The following is a 20,882-nucleotide window of genomic DNA, read 5'->3' on the forward strand; positions in this document are numbered from 1 at the left end:
CTATTATCATTAGGGGTCTTTAAATAATAACTGGATGCTTCCTTGTCTGGGAAGCCATCTGGAGGATCCTTGCCTTATAGAATCTTTCACTTTCTTCAAGACTCTGTTCAAGCACAGCTCCTTTTCGTAGTTTTTTTTTAAATCATTGAATTTTTTTTTAAATTAACAAGCACTTTCCTCCCCTCTTTGCTCTTTCCCATCAGGGAAAAGAAAAACAAAGTCCTTGTAACAAATATTCATAGTCAAGCAATTTCCACATTGGTCATGTCCAAAAATGGCCATCTCCATCTGCTCCCTGAACCACTCACCCCTCTGTCATGAGGTGGGGAGCATGCCTCATCCTTGGTGCCGGAATCGTGGCTGGTCATCAGAGTTCTTAAGTTCGAGCACCCCCTTCTACATGTCTACCACCCTTCCTGATCTCATCAATTGCGAGGAACCTTCCCTCCCCACCATTTTCCCTTACTATCTTGCATCTGGTTTGTATTTATTCTGTCTATATACAAGTTATCCCCCCTGATAGAAAGGAAGCCTCTTGAAGGCAGGGACTGTATCAGTTTTGTCTTTATCTCTCCTGTGCCTAGCTTGGTGTCAGGCACATAGTAAGTGTTTCCCAGACACAATGGATCTGTAGCAGCCTGCCATAAGTTGTTGTTTGTCCTTCATTCTTGAAGAGGAGACCACAACCTCAGAAAGGATGATGCTGATGACTTGCAAGTGGATTGGATTTAAGTGAGGCAGGGCTGTGCAAAGTCACCAGCCTCACTCTCTCCTCTGGAGCCATCTGGGTCCAGTGATATAGATCAGCATGACTGGAGATGGCCTCAGAGGCAGTGGGGAACCTCGGCCTTTTTAAGTTAGGATCTTTCCCAGCTCTCAGTTTGTCTGAGGCAACACCCATTCCATGTGCTCTCTGAGGCCTCACTAGAGGCCAGAGGGGTGTGGGTAAATGATAATTATCCCCTAGGCATTGAGGGCAGGGATCGTCTTTTCTCTCTTTTTGTATCCTCAGCACTTGGTGAAGTGCCTGGCACACAGTAAGCACTTAATAAATGCTTATTGAACTGATGTCTAATTAAATAGAAACGAATTCTTTGTGGGATGCATATTTGACTTAGAAAACCACAAATTAACACTATCTATGCTGTATTGCAGTTTCATATGTTTTACTAACCATTTACCCCTTTCTGTTCTAGGCAGCCAGTCTTACACCTCTGCCCTAGGGGGTGACTCCTTACTTTAGGAGTAGGAGTGATTTGGAAATCAAATCCTGGGTGTTTGTGGGAGTGTATAGAGGGCCCTGAACACAGACATGAGAGGTTGTGGATTTGCATGGAGAATTAATAGGAGCTCCCCTTCTGCTATTAGAGTGCAGGATTATGTGGAACACCTTAGTAGGGCTGGGAAGCGGTCCGACCTTCTCATTGTGCAGCTAAGAAACTGGCCCAGAAAGATGAAGGCAGCTAGGTGGCACAGTGGTAGAGCATGGGGCCTGGAGTCAGGAAGCCTTGAGTTTAAATCTAGCCTCAGACACTTACTTGCAGTGTGACCTGTCTAAGCCTCAGTTTCTTATCTGTAAAATGAGGGTGTTGGGGGAGAGGATATCTAAGGTCCTTGTGATCCTTCCACCTTTCCTTGTCCCTTCTGCTTGCTTGTTGGTTGACTCTGGGTTAGCCCCTTAATTCTTTCTGGCTTCAGGATTTTTTATCTGTAAAATAAGATGGCAGGACCAGTGATCTCAAAGACCCCTTTAAGCTCCATCATTCAATGCATTTGAGGTGATAAGTTTGGTGGAGGGGAGAGGCTGAATCCCAGCCTTCTGCCCACCCATATATCTTGCACCATTGAGAATAACCCAGCTTCCCCCTACGTGGCCTTGGAGAAGGTGTCCTGGGGGGATGGGATGGACACAAGCCAACCAAGCACCCAGATGAAGACAGCTGGGGACACAGCTGCTGTCCAAGGCTAGAGCACGCTCTTTATACCCTGAGGAAGCTGGGGGAGGGAGCAGCTAACTCTTTGGCCAGTGGAAAAGGGTTAGACACAACAGCTGGCCTGGACCAAGTCCCTTTCATAGACCTCACTATCCTTCACAGGACCCTAGAAGGTGGGAAATAGGAGGACAGCAGAGCCAGGCTGAGAGAAGGACGACATAGAGTTCAACCCCTTCTCTTTTATTTCCTGAGCAACTTTGGCCAAGATGCGACTTTGCTTGGTTTTCCCATCCGGTCAAATGAGGGGGTTGGAGTAGATGGACTGTGAGGCCGCTTCAAGCTTAAAATCTACATGTCTATGTCCTTAGACACCATGTAGTCCAACCTGCCATTTTAAAGAGGAGAAAATAGGCTCAAGAGGGGGTCATGTCACACAGTGAATTAATGGCAGGCCTGGGAGTAGACCCTTAGCTCTCAGGCCATGCTCCTTCCTCTATACTGAACTGCCTTCAGTGGGAGGCCTCAGTCAGGCCTTCCAGGCTTGGGTCAGGGGAAAGCTCTCCACACGGTGGGGACTGGTAACCAGGATGGCATTAGAATAGGCACAATGCTGGGCCCAGTTCTTTGGGCCCCAGTGCCTAGAGCTGCTGCCCAGGATGCGCCCGCCCAGGATGCGGCACACAAACCCTTGTCCCTGGTCTCTTAGCTCTGTTAGGCTGGGTCAGCCTGCCTGCCTGAGAGATTCATTCATTCAAGTATTTAAGTGTATCATGTATATGTTGTGTGTATATACATTAATATACACACATGTGCATACATACATACATATAGATATGTGTGTACCATTCTGGTCGCCAGTCCCTACAGTGTGGAAAGCTTTCCCCTGACTCAAGCCTGGAAGGGCTGGCTCAGGCCTCTCCCTGAAGGCAATCCAGTGTATGTATGTATATATATATATATATATATATATATATATATATATATATATATATATATATATATATATGCATGTACGTATGTGTACGTATGTATGTACATAAACACATATATGTATACATTTATATGTGTGTATATGTGTGTATGTATATGCCCCAAGCATCATTCTAAGTGCTAGGGCCACAAAGTCAAAGACAAAGTGGTCCCAGCCCTCGAAGAAGTCATTCTCTCAGGTTTGGAGATGGGTTACTGTCATTGATCTTTCTGGGTGGCTTCGATCTCCTACGGAGGGCAGGTTCTGCCTCCCTCGGCTCTCATTCCAAACCAAAGATGCTTCTAGAAAGCAAATACATTACAAGCCACAAGACAGCCCTGGGCGAAGAGTTCCAAAGGATGATTCAGTCTGGGCCTTGTTTGCCAGCCTGTGAAGTGAGGCTCTCTGGGCCTAATCTGTTACTTTCCCCAGGCTCCCCGCAGCCTCAGCCGGAGCCCAGGTGGCCTGAGGACATGCACCTGGAGGGTGTCTCATGTACCCATAATGAGGCTCTTTTCCTGTAGAGTAGGGTAGCCAAAAAATTAGCACTGGGTGGGGAGGAATGAAGGATGTAAAGAGGAGCTCTCACCCCCGTTCTGAAGATGAGGAAGCTGAGGCCTGCAGAGCCACACAGCCAGTAGGTGCTAAGGACCCAAATCCAGGCCTCCTGATTCCGAGTCCATCTCCCCACTACATCATGAGTTATTTTATCATAAGATTTGCACGCACTGGAAATCTGACATTCTCATACTCCGTAAAAGTTTATTTATCTTGCCAACTTTCCTTTAAGCTCTGGTATAGTCCTCTTTAAAAACTCCCCTCTGCTTTAGGTGCCCTAGAGGGGCAGGAGTGGGGGTGGAGGGGGTGTCAGAGCTTAGGTCAGGAAGCACTTGGATCCAGCTCCCTTTCACCTTGAGGGCAGGCAGGGGCTGGTAGAACCAGCCTGAGTCTCTATTCAGGAAGAGTGGAAACCTGAACAGTTTTGGGGTGCTGGGTAGGAAAGGCTAGGTATAGGATCTAATCCATCGCCGACTGTGGGGCCTTACACATAGTAGGAATTTTAAAATGTATACCGATTTTGTGCTTTGCACACAGTAGGTACTTAAGAAAAAATGCTTGTTGATTGGGCTATTGAAATGGACAAAAGCTCCAGGGGAGACTGATATTGCCAGCATCCTGGTTCCAACCTATACTTCCAGAATTGTCTCATATTACTCCCTCTAACTCATACTCGGTCTCCAAACAAATTGGTCTACCTGCTCTTCTCCATACACGACTCCACTCAGTACTCCACCTCCATCCCCTTGCCCAGGCTGTCCCCCCCCACCTCAACGTTCGTCCCTCCTCAGTTCCATCTCTTAGAGTCTCTAACTCCATTCAAGACTTATCTCCTTGTGCCACCTCCTCTACAAGGTCTTTCCCGCTCCCCATAATTGTTAGCATTCCCCCCAACCTTAAAGTACTCGGTCCATATTTTATAGGTATTTGTATACGTGTTGTCTCCCTGAGAATATAAGCCCCCTCAGGACAGGAACGGTTTCCTTTTTGCTTTTGTATTCCCAGTCCTGGGCAGAGTACCTCCCTCACTCCCAGAAGAATAATGATAGATGCCAGTGATGGCACTTCATTATCAGTGAAAGTGGTAATAAGAGAATCTTCACAACATCCTGCCTGGGAATAATGGTGACAGTAATATAGCTAGCATTCATAGAGCTTATTTCATTCCTCACAACAGCCTTGGGAGATAGATCCTATTATGATTCCCATTTTAGAGTTAGGGAAACTGAGGCAGACAGGTTAAGTGACTTGCCCAGGGTGATTTGAACTCACCTCTCCCTGACTCCAGGCCCAGCGCTCTATTGACTGAGACACCAGCTGCCGAAGAAGGCAGGGCAGGGATAGTTCCCACATTGGACAAATGGGGACAGTGCTCCACAAAGGTGAGGCAACTTTCCAGGGTCACACGGTCATTTAGTGGCACCGTTGGGGCTTGTACCCGTGCATCCTGACTCCTAGCCCAGGGTCACTTCCTCAGGAGCCGGCTGCCTCTGGCTTTGTCAATCCACAAGCAACCTCAGACTGGAAAACCCTGCTGGGCCACATCCTGTGCAGTGCCCAGCTCGGGACACGCCCTCTGCGGAGGCTCTCTGGTAGCGTGAAGCTGCTCTCGAGTCTCAGAAGGACAGGGACAGGGCCACGATGTCAGGGATGGCTTCTCTCTTTTCTGGAGATGCTCACCATGTGCTTTTGCTGTTATATGTTTATCTATGTCTATTTTTCCATCAATCTACCCATTCATTTATCCTATCTATCTAACCATCTGTCTGTCCGTCCATCTGTCTGTCTATCAATCTATTCATCTATCCATTTATCCATCTACCTACCTATCCATTCTTTCATCCTCTCTCTCTCTCTCTCTCTCTCTCATTCATCTCTCTATCTGAAGATTTTTGGCTGTAGCTCCCCAGCTCCTGCTGGCCCTTTCCTGCCTCAGTCTCAGGCAGGCTGCCAACCAGCAACTAGATTTCTGTTCTCCGCAGGGAAATGGAAGGAGTTGGGAGAGCGGGCTGGGCCAGAAGAAGGCCGGGGTCAATCCCAGGTTCCCTGTGCATCTGGCCCAGGTATAAGTTTTGTGGGGGGTGGGGGTGGGGGTGAGGGGAAGAGATCCAAAACTGCCTGACTTTGGCAAGACAGGAGTCTGATTTGGGGGAGGGAGAGCCCCAAAATTGCTTCATGCCTTCTCAATACAAGCACCCCAGACCTGAGGAAAATTTCAGTCTCTATTGAAAACATCTAGAAATTAGGTTTTATTAGGGACACGATGCTACAAAGGGTTGGTCTTAGCTAATAGACAATGGGCCACAGGCCTGGGAAGCAATCTGCCCTAAGGGCTGGGGGGGGCAGAGCAGAAGAGGGGGAAGTAGTCTTGGTCTATGTGTTATTTGGTGAAGGGGAGGGGAGGCCCCACCAGCTTTGCTCCCCCTTAAGGATCCCCTGTACTAGACATGTCAGGAATTTCTTTTCCTCCTTTTCTAGTAAGGCCTTCCACCAAGGACAACAGCTCCAGGCTTGAGGGATGGGTCTGTCCATTGTGGGGGAGTGTGCTGAGGACCCTAGAACCAGCAATATTCCCCTGGAGCTCCCCATCCCCCAGAGGTGGATAATTAAGCATTTATTTTGAAAGGGGAAGGACTGATCCTTTATTCACAAACTCAAATCATTGATCTGACCAGGTCAAGCTGGGCTTCACCAGTGAATGTACAGGGGCCTCGCTGATCATCTCTGTGAAATGGGGATAATACTGTCTGCCCTCCATGATGCAAACATTGGCATCTCATAATGATCCCTGCACTGGGCCTATGCACCATGTGACTTCACATCACCTCAAAGGTGGTGGGGGGAGACATCCTGGCCATTTTATAGGTGGGGAAACTGAGGCACAGACCAGGGAAGCACAACCAAGACAAGGATAAATAAGGAGGTACATACAAGATATAGGAAAATGGGCCAATTCCTTTTCTAAGGACCATTTCTGTGGCACTGCAGCTTGTTTGGCCCTGTCAGTGCAGGCACTCTCCCACAGCCAGAGCCGTGTTCACCTAAGAGGCACTCTGGGCAGAACTCAACATCTTTCCCCAAAAAGTCTTCCTTATTACGGTCATCCTCCTAGGCCCCTGGGCTTACAAGCTGAGAGTCCCCCTTGAATACACACACACACACACACACACACACACACACACACAAACACACACACACACCCCACACACATGCACACACATGCATGTACACAAGCATACACATACACCACACACTCGCACACACACACATGCATACATACACATCACACACACATAAACACATACACACACACACACACACCTTCTATGAAACCTACTATCAAACCTTGTCATTTCTTCCTTGGTTCCATCTCTCTGCTATATCCCCTCCTCTTCACTCTCACAGACACCACCCTAGTACCCACCTCATCACCTTCAAACTGGCCTCTCTGTCTTGTGCCTCTGCTCATGCCAACCCATCCTCCTCTCTGATGCCAAAGTATAGGTGTGCTCTGTGCACCCCCATATATGTCAGGGGCTCCCTATACTCCAGGATCAAATATCAAGTCCATCCTTTAAAGCAGATGATAACCTGGCTCCTTCCATATCCTCCATGCATTCTGGCCAACCTGACCTATTTGTTCCTAGAACGTGACATTCTCTCTCTGACTCTCTCTGTCTCTCTGTCTCTCTGTCTCTCTCTGTCTCTCTCTCTCCCTCTCTCTCTGTCTCTCTCTCTCCCTCTCTCTCTCTCCCTCTCTCTGTCTCTCTCTCTCTGTCTCTGTCTCTCTCTCTCTGTCTCTCTCTGTCTCTCTCTCTCTCTCTCTCTCTCTCTCTCTCTCTCTCTCTCGCTCTCTCTCTGTCTCTCTCTTTTCCTCTCTCTCTCTGTGTCTCTCTCTGTCTCTCTCTCTCCCTCTCTCTGTCTCTCTCTGTCTCTCTGTCTCTGTCTCTGTCTCTCTCTCTCTCTCTCTCTCTCTCTCTGTCTCTCTCTGTCTCTGTCTCTCTGGCTCTCTGTCCGCCCGCCCCCCTCTCTCTGTCTCTCTCTCTCTCCCTCTCCCTCTCTCTCTCCTGGCTCCAGGCACCTGTAGCTGCTGTTTCCCAAGCCCAGAATATCCTCCCTCCTCCCTTCTGCCTCTAGATCCCCTGGCTTCCTTTATGCCTCAGATCCAATCCCACTTTCTTCCAGAGCCCTCTCCTGGCCCTCCAGCATTCTCGGGTTTTCCCCTCTGGGATTGCCTCCTGGTTGCTCTGCAGTGAGGAGGTTCAGTGGACAGAATGCCGGGCATGGAGTTACAAAGACCAGGGTTTGAATCTGACCTCAGACACTTCCTAGCCGTGTGACTCTGGGCATTTGGCTCATCTCTGCCTCAGTTTCCTCAGCTGTAAAATGGCATAAAAAGGGCACCTACTTCCTGGGGCTGATGTGAGGATCGAATGAGAAAATATTTGTAAACTACTCTGCAAACCTGAAAGCACTATGTAAATGCTATCTATTAGTCAGTCAAGTATTTATTCAGTGCCTGCTATGTGTCAAGCACTGTGCTCAGCTCATATGTACATAGTGGTTTACATTTGTCTCCTCCTAGTGCTATGTGAGCTTGCTATTTTTTGCCTTTGTTTGTATCCCCGGGGCTTATAACAGTGCCTGGTATACAGTAAGCACTTACTAAATGCTTACTGATGACTGACTGGTGGGAAGATAATAGATTTAAATTCAAGTCAGGAGATCTGAATTCAAGTTTTACCTCCACCTCTTAGTAGCCCTATTACCTCGAACAATTCGCTTTCCCTCTCTGAGCCTCAGTTTTCTCATCTGTAAAATTGGGGTAATAATACATTTATTATCCCACAGGATTTGCAAATTCAGCAGCACTCTAGAAATGTGAGCTGGGCTGTTTTTATGTCAATGCCCTCCCCAGACTGGGAGATCTCCAAGGGCTGGGAGCTTGTTTCCTCTGCCAAACTTGGAGCTGCTCAAGAGGAGTGACTGTGTCATCTCCGATGTCTGTATCCCCCCACGGTGCCTAGTACAGAGCCCCCCCGCCCCCGCCCATGCATCCTATGGCATAGACATACCTGAATCCAGATGGGCTCCCAGGTGGGTCCTGGGGACGTGAGATTTTCCCAGTTCCCGTTCCTCTCATATGTGAAGGTGGTCCCGGCCACTTTGTAGTCACCATTCCACTGGATGGTCCACCCGCCATTTAGGAAATACTTCTCTGGATCCTCGCTCCTCAGTGCCAGGAAGTTTGCAGCCTCAGCAACCTCCTCAATCCGAATCTCTCTTGCCCCTACTGGGATCAGCCCAATGTCCACGTACCCTGCAAATGGTTTAAGCACCCCCGTTCAAGCATTCCCTCAGCTAGAGAGAAACCCATCCAAACATCCCTTCCATTCACCCACAGGCAAGGACAGCCTTAGCTATAGGCAGAATAGACACCCACCCAAAACACATGATTTCTGAGAGACTAAATGTGTCCCACCCCCAGCCCGATCCTTCTCCTCTCACTGGTATAGGCCTGAAATCATTCTCTCAACTTTCCCCGTTGAGCTGAAGCTTATGCTCCCTGGTAAAGGCCACGCTTCTAAAAAATTCTAAACTTAGTGACCATCAACAAAAACATTCAAACAAAAACTCAAGAAATGACTGGACATGAAACTGCAGACTTCTATAATTTATGGTTTGTCTTTTAAAAGTGCACATTAACCCTCGTCCCTCATTCAGCCTGTAGGAGCTGGAGCCCAGACGAGAAGGACTCCAGAGACAAACTTAGAGGAAGAGGGACAAATTTGTTGCCACAAGAACAGACCCCAGAAGGGACTTTGTTCCCAAAGAGGGACGTCTCAGGCCAATCCAGAGAGAGGAAGTTGGCTTTCTGAAATGCAAAGAAGTATCTGGCCAAGAGCGTGGCTGACCTTGGGATTCTTAATGGAGCAGTCAGAAAACTGGTTTGTAACACACAGTTTTGATGAGATGGTTAGAAAGGTAGAGAGAGGATGGAGAGAGAGATAAATGGAAAATGGAGAAAGATAGAGAAAAAGAAATAGATGGAGAACAGGGGCTCCTGGGGAAGCATCCTTGACAATTCAGTAAGAATTTAGGATTATGGATTTAGAGGTGGGAGGGACCTTACACAGAACACACATTGCAGAGGTGACATCAACAAGATGTGGCGGCTCATTGGATATGGTAGGGGGACGAGGCAAGAGTAGGGTGAGGAAGAAGGTAGTGTCGATGATTCAGAGATTCTCAGCAGGGATGACTAGGAGGGTGGCCTCGTCAATAGAAATAAGGAAGGAAGAGCCAGATTAGGGGAAAGGATGATAAGTTTGGTTTGGGACGGCATGAGCGGACCGATGGCAAGATATCCAACTGGCCACGGCTGGCAGATGAAGGTGATCGGGGCTGGCGATGTAAATATGGAAGTCATCTGCAGAAAGGTGATAACTGGAGCTGTAAAAGTGAACAAGAATGAAAAAGGGAAGAACACCAGAAAAACTGAAGAGGAGGCTGAGGACTCACAGAGCAAGTAGAGAAGGGAAGAAAATGGACCAATGATGGAGACCGAGAATGAACAGAGAGGTAGGAGGAGAAACAGGAGAGTCAAGTCATGAAAACTGGGAGGAGAGAAAACCAAGGAGGAGGAATCACAGGGAATGCCAGCCTTTTCATTTTAGAGATAAGGAAACTGAGGCCAGGGAGGTATAGTGATAATAGCAAGAATAATAATGACAGCTAGCATGTATACAGTGCTTTAAGGTGTGCAAGGCCCTTTGCAAGTGTTGTCTCATTTTACAGCAACCCTGGAAGGCAGTGGCTGTTAATATCCCCATTTTTACAAATGAAGAAACTGAAACAGAGATCGAGTGACTTGCCCAGGGTCACTCAGCTAGTAAGTGTCTAAGGAAAGCTAATCTAACCTTCCCGTTGTACAGCTAAGGAAACAGGTCCAGAAAGATGAAGGTAGTTAGGTGGCACAGGGGATAGAGCCCCAGGCCTGGAGTTAGGATGGATCCAAGTTCAAATCCAGACCTGGCCCTCACTGTAACAGTAAAATGAGATAATATTGTAAAGTGCATGTCTGTAGGTTGAGGAAAAAAGATCCAGGAGAGAAGGAGAGACTAAAGATGAAAAGGAAAGAATCGTGAAAGGAGCAAGTTCCCAGAGGAGAGAAGAGGGGGCCAAGGACACATTGGGATACATCAGGAAACTAGCATCCTCGTGCTTTGCCCGGGGTCACACAGGTGATAAGCATCAGAGGTAAAATCTGAGGCCAGTTTCTCTGTCTCCATAGTCAGGAGTCTCTCCACTGTATTCTGAGGTTGGAGGGAAGAAATAGAAGATCATGTTTTAGATGTGAAGAAGTGAGGGTGCGCAGATATAGGGTTTGGGTCTCAAGTCCAGGAAAATAGACAGAGAGGCCATCTGCTTAGGGAGCAAGGGAGGAGGTAGAGGCCCGAGGAGAGGAGATATAGACCAATTACTTCTGAGTAGGCTTTGTTCTAAATCATCAGTTCTCAAATTTTCTGAGGACTCAGGACCCCTTTACACTCTTAAAAACCGCTGAGGATCCCCTACCAAAGAGCTTGCTTTTGTATATGTGGATCATATCTACTGACATTTACTTCATTAGAAATTAAAATGTCTTGCTATTATTATGAAAAGTTCTGATCTCAAGGAACCCCTGGAAGGGTCTCAAGGACTCCTAAAGGTCCTAGGCCACACTTTGAGAAACATTGTTCTAAACTGTGAGAGGAAGAGTGGGGCAATCCCAGAGACCCAGTGCCTTTTGTAGAATTCTGGGTAACAAAGTGAGCTGCTCTGTCCTCTACCACCAACCTCTGCTTCCTCGCCCCAACCCGGCCCCTTACCCAGGCCTTCAGTCTCATCAAATGTCTTCTTCACTGTTTCGCAGGTGGAGCCATCCCCGTGGCACACGCCACACCGGTCCTCAATGGCATTGGAGTCAATCTCATAGTCACAGCCTACATTCTGAAACACAGCCAGCCACGGAGGTCACTGCCTGATGGACCTTCCCTCACCCTTCCCATGAGCCTCTTTGGTTCTGCCTCTCAGCCCAGATGGTTTCCCACCTCATCAGCATGGGACTGGCAGGTATTCTGTATAGATGGCAGAAGCGATCAATCAACAAACGTTGATTAAGCACCTACTATGTGCCAGGCCCCTCGCTAGGCACTGGGAATATGAAGACACAAGCAAAACAGCCCCTCAAGGACTTTACATTTAACAGGGGAAACAACATGTACACACATATATAGTTACATATTAAACACATACAAAACGGATCCAAGGTGACTTGCTCAGGGGGGAGTGGGTAGGGAAGGATGATCCTAGGGAGGACCAGGAAAGACTTCATAGAGGAGAGGGCACTTAAACTAAGGTAAGAGTCCTGGAGAGCATTTTAGGCATGGGGATCTGCCAGTGCAAGGGCAGAGATGTGAAGTGGGATTGGGGTGTGTGAGGAACAGCAAGAAAGTCAGACTGAAGAGTGTGTGGAAGCGAGGCTGAAAAAGTAAGAAGGCCCTAGACTGGGACGAGAGTGCAATATTAAACAGAGGAGAATATATCTTATCCAAGAGTTAACAGGGGTCCACAAACACATACAAACTCAGGCAGATCAACAAAGAATAAATCATTTGCAGAATCATTCATTTGGAGAGTGTTTTGAGACTTACAAAGCACTGTCCCCACAACCACCAGGTGGGTGGTAGATGGTGCTACCATTATCATCCTCATTCTACAGAAGATGCTGAAGCCCGGAGAGGTTACGTGATTTGTCCAGCAAGACAAAGCTAGTAGCTTCAGAACTGGGATTCAAATCTTAAGGCTCCCTATTCCAAGGCCAGCATCCCTCACACCTAATTCTACCGCACTGCCCTGACTCACCCCTACCCCCTAATCCATCTACGTTTCCTAAGTAGAGCTTTTCATGCAGTACATGGAACCCTAGATTGTAGGAGGCGGGATGGGAAGCAGAAGGCCTAGGGATGGGAAAGGTTAGGGTTAGAGCCGGAGACATTCGGGGTTAGACGCTATTCTAGGGCCAATCTGAGTATGGCCTCAGGCACTTACTAGCTAGGTGACCCTGAAGAAATCACTTAACCTCTGGTTGACTCAGTTTCTCAAACGTAAAATGGGATAATAATAACACCTATCTCCCAGGGTTGTTGGGAGGATCACACGAAATAATAATTGAACAGTGCCTGGCACAAATGTTAGCTAATATTACTTTTCAGTTTATTAGACTTATCACCCTAATCCCAACAACTACCACCAGCTGGAGCTTCCATCTGAGCAATGCCGAAGAATCTCCTCGCTGATGAGTTTTCCTGTCTCACTCTTAAATCCCATCCCGCCCCCATTAACCCATGGCTCATGGGGCCACCAGCAACTCCACCCTCCCTGCTGCCGCTCTCCTTCCTCCACCTCCTCTCACAGTTAGTACAAGGATTCAGCCCGAGTCCCCACCCAGTGCTTGGCCTCACAGCATAACGGTACTAGTGGAGGGCAGCTTTCAGGCTGGTTTCTCACATACTCTGGACTGTGACCCAGAGGTGAAGATGAGGAGAGAGCACATTCCAGGGATGGGGGGAAGATGGTGTAAATGCACGAAGGCAGGAGTGTCATGTGCAAGCAATGGCAAAAAAGGCTGGTTCATCTGGAATATGGAGTCTGTGAGGGGGAGTAATGAAAAATCAGTCTGGAGAGGTTGGGGCTGGATTGTAAAGGATTGAAATGCCAGACGGAGATGTGTGCATTTTACTCCAGAAGTAAATAGAAGCCACTGATGCTTCTTAAAAGTGGGGACTAAAGGGGCAGTATGGCTCAGTAAATAGAGAGGGGCCCCTGGAGTCAGGAAGATCTTGTTTTACATTCCACCTCTGATTCATCCTGGCTATGGGACCCTTGGCTTCCCAATCAGTGCCCCAGGCAGCATTCTAAGACAATAAGCTACAGATCTGCCTTGGTTGAGCTCACTGAGAGCTCCCTAATGCCATCCTAATGAAGTAACAGAAAACAATCAGCCAAGGAAAATGTTCTTTAACAGCAAGGGCCATCCCACAGTGGATTGGGCTGTGTCAGGAGGTAGTGACTTCCCCATCACTAAAGTATTCAAGCAATGATGGAATAAACGTGGATCTCTTCTCAGAAAACATGGGAATGGGTCAGACTGGATGGTCTCTGAGATTTCTTAGAGCTGAGCTTTTTGGTTCTGTCATTTGGCACTTTCCCCCTGTTCTGATTGCTCTGTTGTATCCCCTCTGGCTGGAGGAACCACCAAAGGGAGAATGCTTTGGGTAAGTCTGGCCTTCTGGCCTCCCCATCACTCTCTGTCCTACCCCAAACCTCCCACCCACTGATCCTTTATCAGGAAAAAAAGCTCCAGTCAGCCACCTTTACACTACAAAGTTGGCTTTTCATCTTTTTGTGCTTTTTTTTCCTTTGTGGGAAATGGTTTTCCTAGGCTTAGAAACCAGACTTTCTATTTCCGAGCTGGAAAAGGCCTCAGAGACCAGCTTTGGCAGATGAAGAGATGGAGGCTCAGAGACAAAGGACTTCTACAAGGTCATAAAGCTAGTAAGTAACCAGGGTAAGAGTCAACCCCACATCTTCTGCCTCCAGGGCCAATGTTCTTCTCATTAAGTAAGCTGTCTCCCCAGCTCCCTCCTCACCTCCTTTGGGGACTGCAAGGAAAACCATGAGACCCAGACAATTTGCTTAGTGTTGTCTATTGGCCAATCCTGCCAGGAGGCCATTCTCTGTCTCAAAGGTCATAGATTTAGAGCTGGGAGGGACTGGAAGAGGTTACTTAATCCCTGATGAGGAAGCTGAAATCCAAAGAGGTAGACTTGTCCAAGGATCACTAATGGCAACCCTTGGAATGGGAGGGTAGGATCTGGGACTAGAAGATACCTTTGAAGAACATCCAGTGAGAGCCACTCTGGGGAAGTGGTCTAACATTAGGTCTAACATTAGGTCTAACATTAGGCTTTGAGTCTGGATGACTTCAGCTCAGTTCTCTCCTCTGACACAAATTGGCTGTATGACCCTGGACAAGTCATTTATGCTCGGTGTCCCCAGGAGCTCTCTAAGACTACAAGTGATAGAGGAGGTGCCAATCTACATGGGTGGAAGGAAGTTTCCCCACTGGGAGTACTCAACTCCAAAGACATCACAAGTCTGGTCCTCCCCCCTGCCAAAAAAAATGGTTTGTAGTGCAACTCTCTCATCTCACAGTTGGGGAAATTGAGATCCAGAGAGTTTCAGTGCCTTGCCCAAGGTCCCACACAAGTGGCAAAACCATATCTGGAAGCCAGATCCTCAGACTCTAAATTTAATGCTCTTCCCATTGGACATACTAAATTATGTATTCTAATCATGGCTCCATGTGCAATGAGGAAATCATTTCCTGTTCCTTATAGTACATGTATCTTGTCTCCTGGGCAAGATGGAGAGCTCCCTGAAGACAGAGGCCTGTCTTCTCATTGTGTCGCCTTGGAGGCTAGCACAGAGGGGCTCATATATATCCTTGAAGGACCCAAAGTTATTTTATTTGAACCCCTCCATGCCTTAGGGGCTGGTCTTCATGAGCCGTTCTGGCTGAAAACATTCATAATTTTTTGGGTCTTAGCCACCCAGGCAGTGTGCAGTGCAGGATAGGAAGTCTCTGTGGCCTAACCCCTCGGATATTTAGCCCCGTGGCAGCTTGAGGACAGGCTTAGCCTCCTCGTGCTGTCCATGGCTTCCCCTCCCACCCCTTGTGCCCCTAAACCCCTTGGGTCTGGGACCAAAGAGGGGCATAGGCAAGGGGAGGCAGGGGCATACCTTGCAGATCCCATTAATGCATAAGTCTCGGCTGGTGTTCCCTTCAAAGCAGGGGGTCCCGTCCACAACAGCGTCTCGAAGCTTAATTGCAAAATACTCATTTGCAGGCCGGCAGTGCAGCTCACAGGGATTAACTATAGGGATGGATCCAGAGAGAGAGAGGAGAGATCAGAAAGGAGTGGCCAGCCACGGGCAGCATTCCCCAAGATGTTGGCCAGGGAAAGGAGCTTATTTCTAGGAATCCGACGGCTTGGGTCCATGGGGAGAAGAAGACCTAGGCATTCTCAACTAGCCGAGGCAGAGACTTTCTATGTAACTCAGCAAAAAAAGGGGCCATTTTGGGTTTTAACTGGACCTGTAAACCCTTGGGAAATGAAACTCCTATCAATGCAGAGTGGCACCTTCTCTACCCATTACAGTCTTAGAGAGATTCCTGGGGCATCGACTAAGTGACTTCCCAGACTGCCCCAGCCTGTGTGGTCAGAGATGGGAAAGCAAAGGCTTTCTGGCTCCAAAGCAGGCTTGCTAACCACTAGGCAATACTGCTTCTCACCAAAATCTTTGTCAGCTCAGAAAAACGTTCCCCTGAGAAAATAAGCATTTGGCACAGTGTCTGGCACACAGCAAATACTTAATATATGACTACTGATTGACTGATTGAAATGATAATTAATAATAATAACTGCTAGCATTTAGAAAGTGTTTTAAAGTTTGCAAAGCAAACTGATATCTGATATCACATTTGCTCCTCATAGCAACCGTATGAACGGGAAACGTTATTATCCCCATTTTTACAGGTGAAGGAACTGAGGCCAATTCAGGTCAAGCGACTTGCTCCAAGTCACACAGATAGGAGGTGTTTGGGGCAGAATTTGAACTCTGGTCTTCCTGACTCTGTTGCAACACTCACTAGCTGTGTGGCCCTGGGCAACCCTGTTTGCCTCAGTTCTTTATTCGTAAAATGAGCTGAAGAAGAAAAGGGCAAAACCACTCCAGTATCTTTGCCAAGAAAGCCCCCAAAAGGGGTCATGAAGAGTCAGATATGACTGAAAAATGGCAGAAAGTGTAAAAGCTTCTTGAGGTTTGGAACTGTTTTTTTCCTCCTCTCTGTGTATGATTAAAAATCTAATTAAGCAGCCCCTGAATAAGGGCAATCAACTAATGGATGCAACTTGTACTGGGCCAGTAGTTATTTGCAAGGCAACAAAAAAGAAAGCCATACATCTTCAAAATAGCAACTACCTCCTCTTTTACATCTTGACACCAGGGAGTGATAGAGGACGGACCACCCTTTGGGGGGGGTGGGTGCCAAGGTGGGATGCGGAGCAAAGATGGCCCAAGTCTTTAGAACATCAACTCCAGGGCCTGAGGTTCACAGGCTCAGGAGAGGGAGAGATGCTACCCAAGAGATCCAGCCATGGTTTCTGAAAGTGACTTACTGTGGTTAGAAACAGGAACCCACTTGTACTGTTCTCCCTTGTAAGGCATGGCATCAAACTGGCTGCACTGGATGTGGCGAAAAGAAGGCCGGTCAGCAGGGCAGGCCTGGATGCTGCACAAACGGAATCGCTTCCGTTCCCCGACACAGTACTTCCCGCCATACTTGGGCCTGGGCCATCGAGGAGAGGAGCAAAGGAGAAAAGAAACAGAGAATCAAAAGACAAATCAATCAATAATCATGTGTTAAGGGCCTACTTTGTGCCAGGCACTGTGCCTGGCAGTGGGGACAGAAAGACAAGTAGTCCCTGCCCACAAAGAGCTGGCATTCTCCTGGGGAAGACAATGTGAAAAACTGGAATCCCAGAGGACTGGTATTGAGGCACACGCTATCTACCACTAGAAATGAAGGACTCAAGATGCAGAATGGAATGTCCGTTTTTAGACACAGCCAATGCAGAAATTTGTTTTGCTTGGCTAAGCATATTTATTACAAGGGTTTTTGTTTTCTTTTTCTTTTTCTGGGGGTGGGAGGAGTGGAAGGGAGAGAAAATAAATGTTTGTTGATTGAAAAATTAAAATAGAAAAAGTTACATTAAAAAAAAACAAAATAAATACAAACTTTTTTTTTCAGTCAACATTTTCTCTCCCTCCTACACTCTTCTTACTCCATTAGGGAAAAAAGAGAAGGAAACCATAACCCTTGTAATGAATATACATAGTCAAGCAAAACAAATTTCTGTACTGGCCGTGTCCAAAAAATGTGTGTTTGATTCTGCATATGGAGTCCATCATCCTGGGTGGTGACGTTGGTCCTCTGGAACATGGTTGGACATTATGTTGATCAGAGTTCTTAAGTCCTTTCAAACTGTTTGTCTTCATGGTATTGTTGCTACCGTATAAGTAGTTCTGGATCTGCTCACTTTCCTCTGAATCAGTCCATACAAGTCTTCCCAGGATTCTCTGAAACCATCCCCTTCCTTGTGTCCTCCAGCATAACTGTCCCATCACATTCCTAGACCATAACTCGTTCAGTTATTCTCCAAATAATGAGCCATCCCTTTATTTCCAGTTCTTTAACACCACAAAAAGAGCTACTGTAAATACTTTGGTAGATTTTGGTCCTTTTCCTCTTTTAGAAAGTAATTTCTTGAGGGAAGGCACTAAAAGAGAGAAGATCCGGAGAGGCCTAATCTAGAACCTGGGCTCTGAAGGGAACTAGGGAACCTAAGAGGCGGGGTGAGGAGGTAGTGCATTCCAGGCATAGGGGGCCGCCTGTATAAATGCACCGGGATCCCGTGCAAAGGGAAGGGAGAGGGAACCTCATGTGTGGGGTACTCCAAGGCCAGTTCAGCATGATTAATGAGTGCATGAAGGGGAGTAGTGAATAATAAAGCTGGAGAGATAATATTCCTGCTAATATAACGCTTTGTAAATATTGTCTCATTTGATCCTCACAACAACCATGGGAGGTAGGGGCTATTCCTATTCTCATTTTACAGATGAGGAAACTGAGGCAGACAGGGTCACACAGCTAGGGAGTGTCCAGGACAAAATTTGAACTCAGATCTTCCTGACTCCAGGCCTAGAACTCTATCCTCTGTGCCGTCTTGATGCCTCTAGCAATTATCAGTCCCGGGAGCGACCACCTCCCAGACATCCTGGTTGACCTGCAGTAAATAGGAGTGTCTCTGTCATCCTTGTACTCTCCCTCCCTGCCCCCCAAATCCCCATGCCAAGGCCTAGAAGAGGAAATGGAGTTTGTGGGGACCCTCAGACCTCCTGGATAAATCCAACCTGACTGCAAATTTATTACCAAATTATACTGTGAAACAAGTCTTGAACTGAGAAGGGAGCCTGTGTGATGGAGGGTGACGAAGGACACCTCATTCCCTGACTACAGAAAGGAAGCCCTGGTGACTGGAAGGGTGGGAATGGCATGCAATGCAGGAGGAAGATTCAGCTCTTCAACCCTGCCCCACCCCCACCCCCACCTCTCCCAAGCCCAGGACGAGGAGAGAAAGCTCTTACCACCTGGAAGGTGGTCACTGAGTTCTGTGGGGCTCAGTTGTCCCACTGTAACATTTGGTTGGGTGAGATGGACCAGATGATCTCCAAGAGCAGGGAAGTCAGAAAGAGGAAACTGAGGCCCAGATAGGCTAAGTCACTTCTATGTCAGTCTGATGTGATGCGCTAAAGAGAGGAGGTTCCCGAGTGTTTTGTGTCTGAGGGAATAAGGCAAAAGGTAGGGTGCCCAGAACCTGCTAAGATGTCCACAGGGATGCCATTTCCCCCTTCTCTGGCCCCTCATCCCCTCTCCCAGTGCTGACTACCCTAGCTGCAGATAGAGTGGACATTATGAAGACTGTCCTCCAACCTGGCCTTCCTGTCTCCCCAGCCCCTGGCCCCCTACTCCCCAGGACTCACCTGAGCTGTCTGACTTCTTATATAGCTTAGATGAGATGAGAATCACCAACTCTATTCCTTCCAATGAGATGGAAAACCACTAGGCTTCAACATCTCCCCTGATTCTACACCTTCCACATCCTTGACACTATAATCCAATCTGCTGATATAACCTAAGAACCTCTAGGCCAGGGGTGGGGAACCTTCAGCCTCAAGGCCAAATGTGGTCCTCTAGGTCCTCAAATACACCCCTTTGACTGAATCCAAACTTCACAGAATACCCTTAATTTGTTCTGTAAAACTTGGACTCAGTCAAAAGGCCACACCCAAGGTCCTAGACAGCCACGTGCGGCCTCGAGGCCACAGGTTCCCCACCCCTCCCTGAGCCTTGCCTTCTACCCCACTGCTACACCCTAAGGAACCTCCTTGGCCTCTCCACCTGCCCTGAAAGAAACTTTCCATTATGTGTTGTCTCTCCCAAATGGAGTGTGAGCTCCTGGAGAGCAGAGAACATCTTCCTTTTTGCCTTATTCCCGCACTGTGCCCAGGGCACATAGTTAGCACTCAGTATTTGATTTTTCTTTCTTTCATTATCACTGATTTGCCTGAGCTCCTAACTGGGTTTTAGACTTGGAGTGAGAATCCAGTGCTTTCTCATTCATTCAAACTCAGGATCTGTTCCTGGACCACACTGTGTGACAGTCACATAAATCACAAGCCTCTCTGCCTCATTTTCCTCATCTGTAAAATGAGAGGACTGGACTAGATCAGGTTCTTAAATTGGGTTCCATGGGACTACAATGAATCCATGGACAGAGTTCATGGAGTCTGTGAACTTGTATGGGACAAATTACATCTTTCTCTGAATATAATTGGTTTTATTTTAGGCATTTAAAAGCACCATTCTGAGGAGTCCCTAGGCTTCACCCAGACTTCCAAAGAGGTCCATGACACAACATAGTGAAGAACTGGGTTATTAAGTACCTCCTATGTGCCAAGCATTGTGTTAGGAGCTGGGGAGAGACAAGAACCGAACCATCCCGGCCCCAAGGAGTTTACATTCTATGAAAGGAAATATGAAAATACATGCCACGTCAATCTATGATGATTTGGGGTGGGAGCAGACCTTAGCAGCTGGGAACAGATGTGGAAATGGAGGCCCAGAGGGGGGCAATGACTTTTCTCCCCAAGGTTACCCAGCTAGTAAATGGTAGACCCAGGATTCAAAATGAATATTTGCTGAGCTTTCTTTCCATTAGGTCATGATTCTTGGTTCCTTGACACTTTCTAACACCCTGGACATCTGGGTGGACAGGAGAATGCCCCGAATGAGCTCCCTCCACTCCCAGTCCAGGCTGGTGATGGGAGGGGGCTGCGCCTGCCCAGGAATGATCCTCTGCATAGACCTCCCTGTGTTCTGGGAATGACATGGTCAATCTCAGAGCCCAGCTGGCCCATCCGGGTCAGGTGGGAAGGGAGAAAAGAGGAAGGGGTCTTGATCTTTCAGACAAAGACCCTCTGCTCTTCTCCACCAGAATGGGGGGAGGGTGTCTTCAGACGGATACCAACCCTTACCCAACAGAGGCACAGCTGAGCTTGCCTTTTCCTCTATGACCCCTGAAACAATGTAGTATTCAGAGGCGACCTGCTTTCTTAGCAAGGCCAGCCTGTTTGGAGACGTGAAGCCAAGGGCAAGGGCATGAGAATGACCACAGGTGGACACTGCCTCC

General features: G+C 47.7%; 1 protein-coding gene across 1 annotated transcript in view; it reads right to left on the reverse strand.

Annotated features, from left to right (window-relative positions):
* The window catches only part of ADAMTS7 (ADAM metallopeptidase with thrombospondin type 1 motif 7), a 112,200-nt gene that overhangs the window by 46,505 nt on the left and 44,813 nt on the right, over positions 1-20,882 (reverse strand). Inside the window, exons 5-8 of the mRNA XM_036735885.1 lie at positions 16,749-16,918; positions 15,310-15,443; positions 11,334-11,454; positions 8,538-8,782 (exon numbers count right to left, since the gene is read on the reverse strand). Coding sequence (XP_036591780.1) covers positions 8,538-8,782; positions 11,334-11,454; positions 15,310-15,443; positions 16,749-16,918 — 670 coding nt within the window. The remainder of the gene's footprint in view (positions 1-8,537; positions 8,783-11,333; positions 11,455-15,309; positions 15,444-16,748; positions 16,919-20,882) is intronic.

The sequence above is a fragment of the Trichosurus vulpecula genome, chromosome 8, assembly GCF_011100635.1.
Source record: "Trichosurus vulpecula isolate mTriVul1 chromosome 8, mTriVul1.pri, whole genome shotgun sequence".
NCBI classification, from domain to species: domain Eukaryota; kingdom Metazoa; phylum Chordata; class Mammalia; order Diprotodontia; family Phalangeridae; genus Trichosurus; species Trichosurus vulpecula.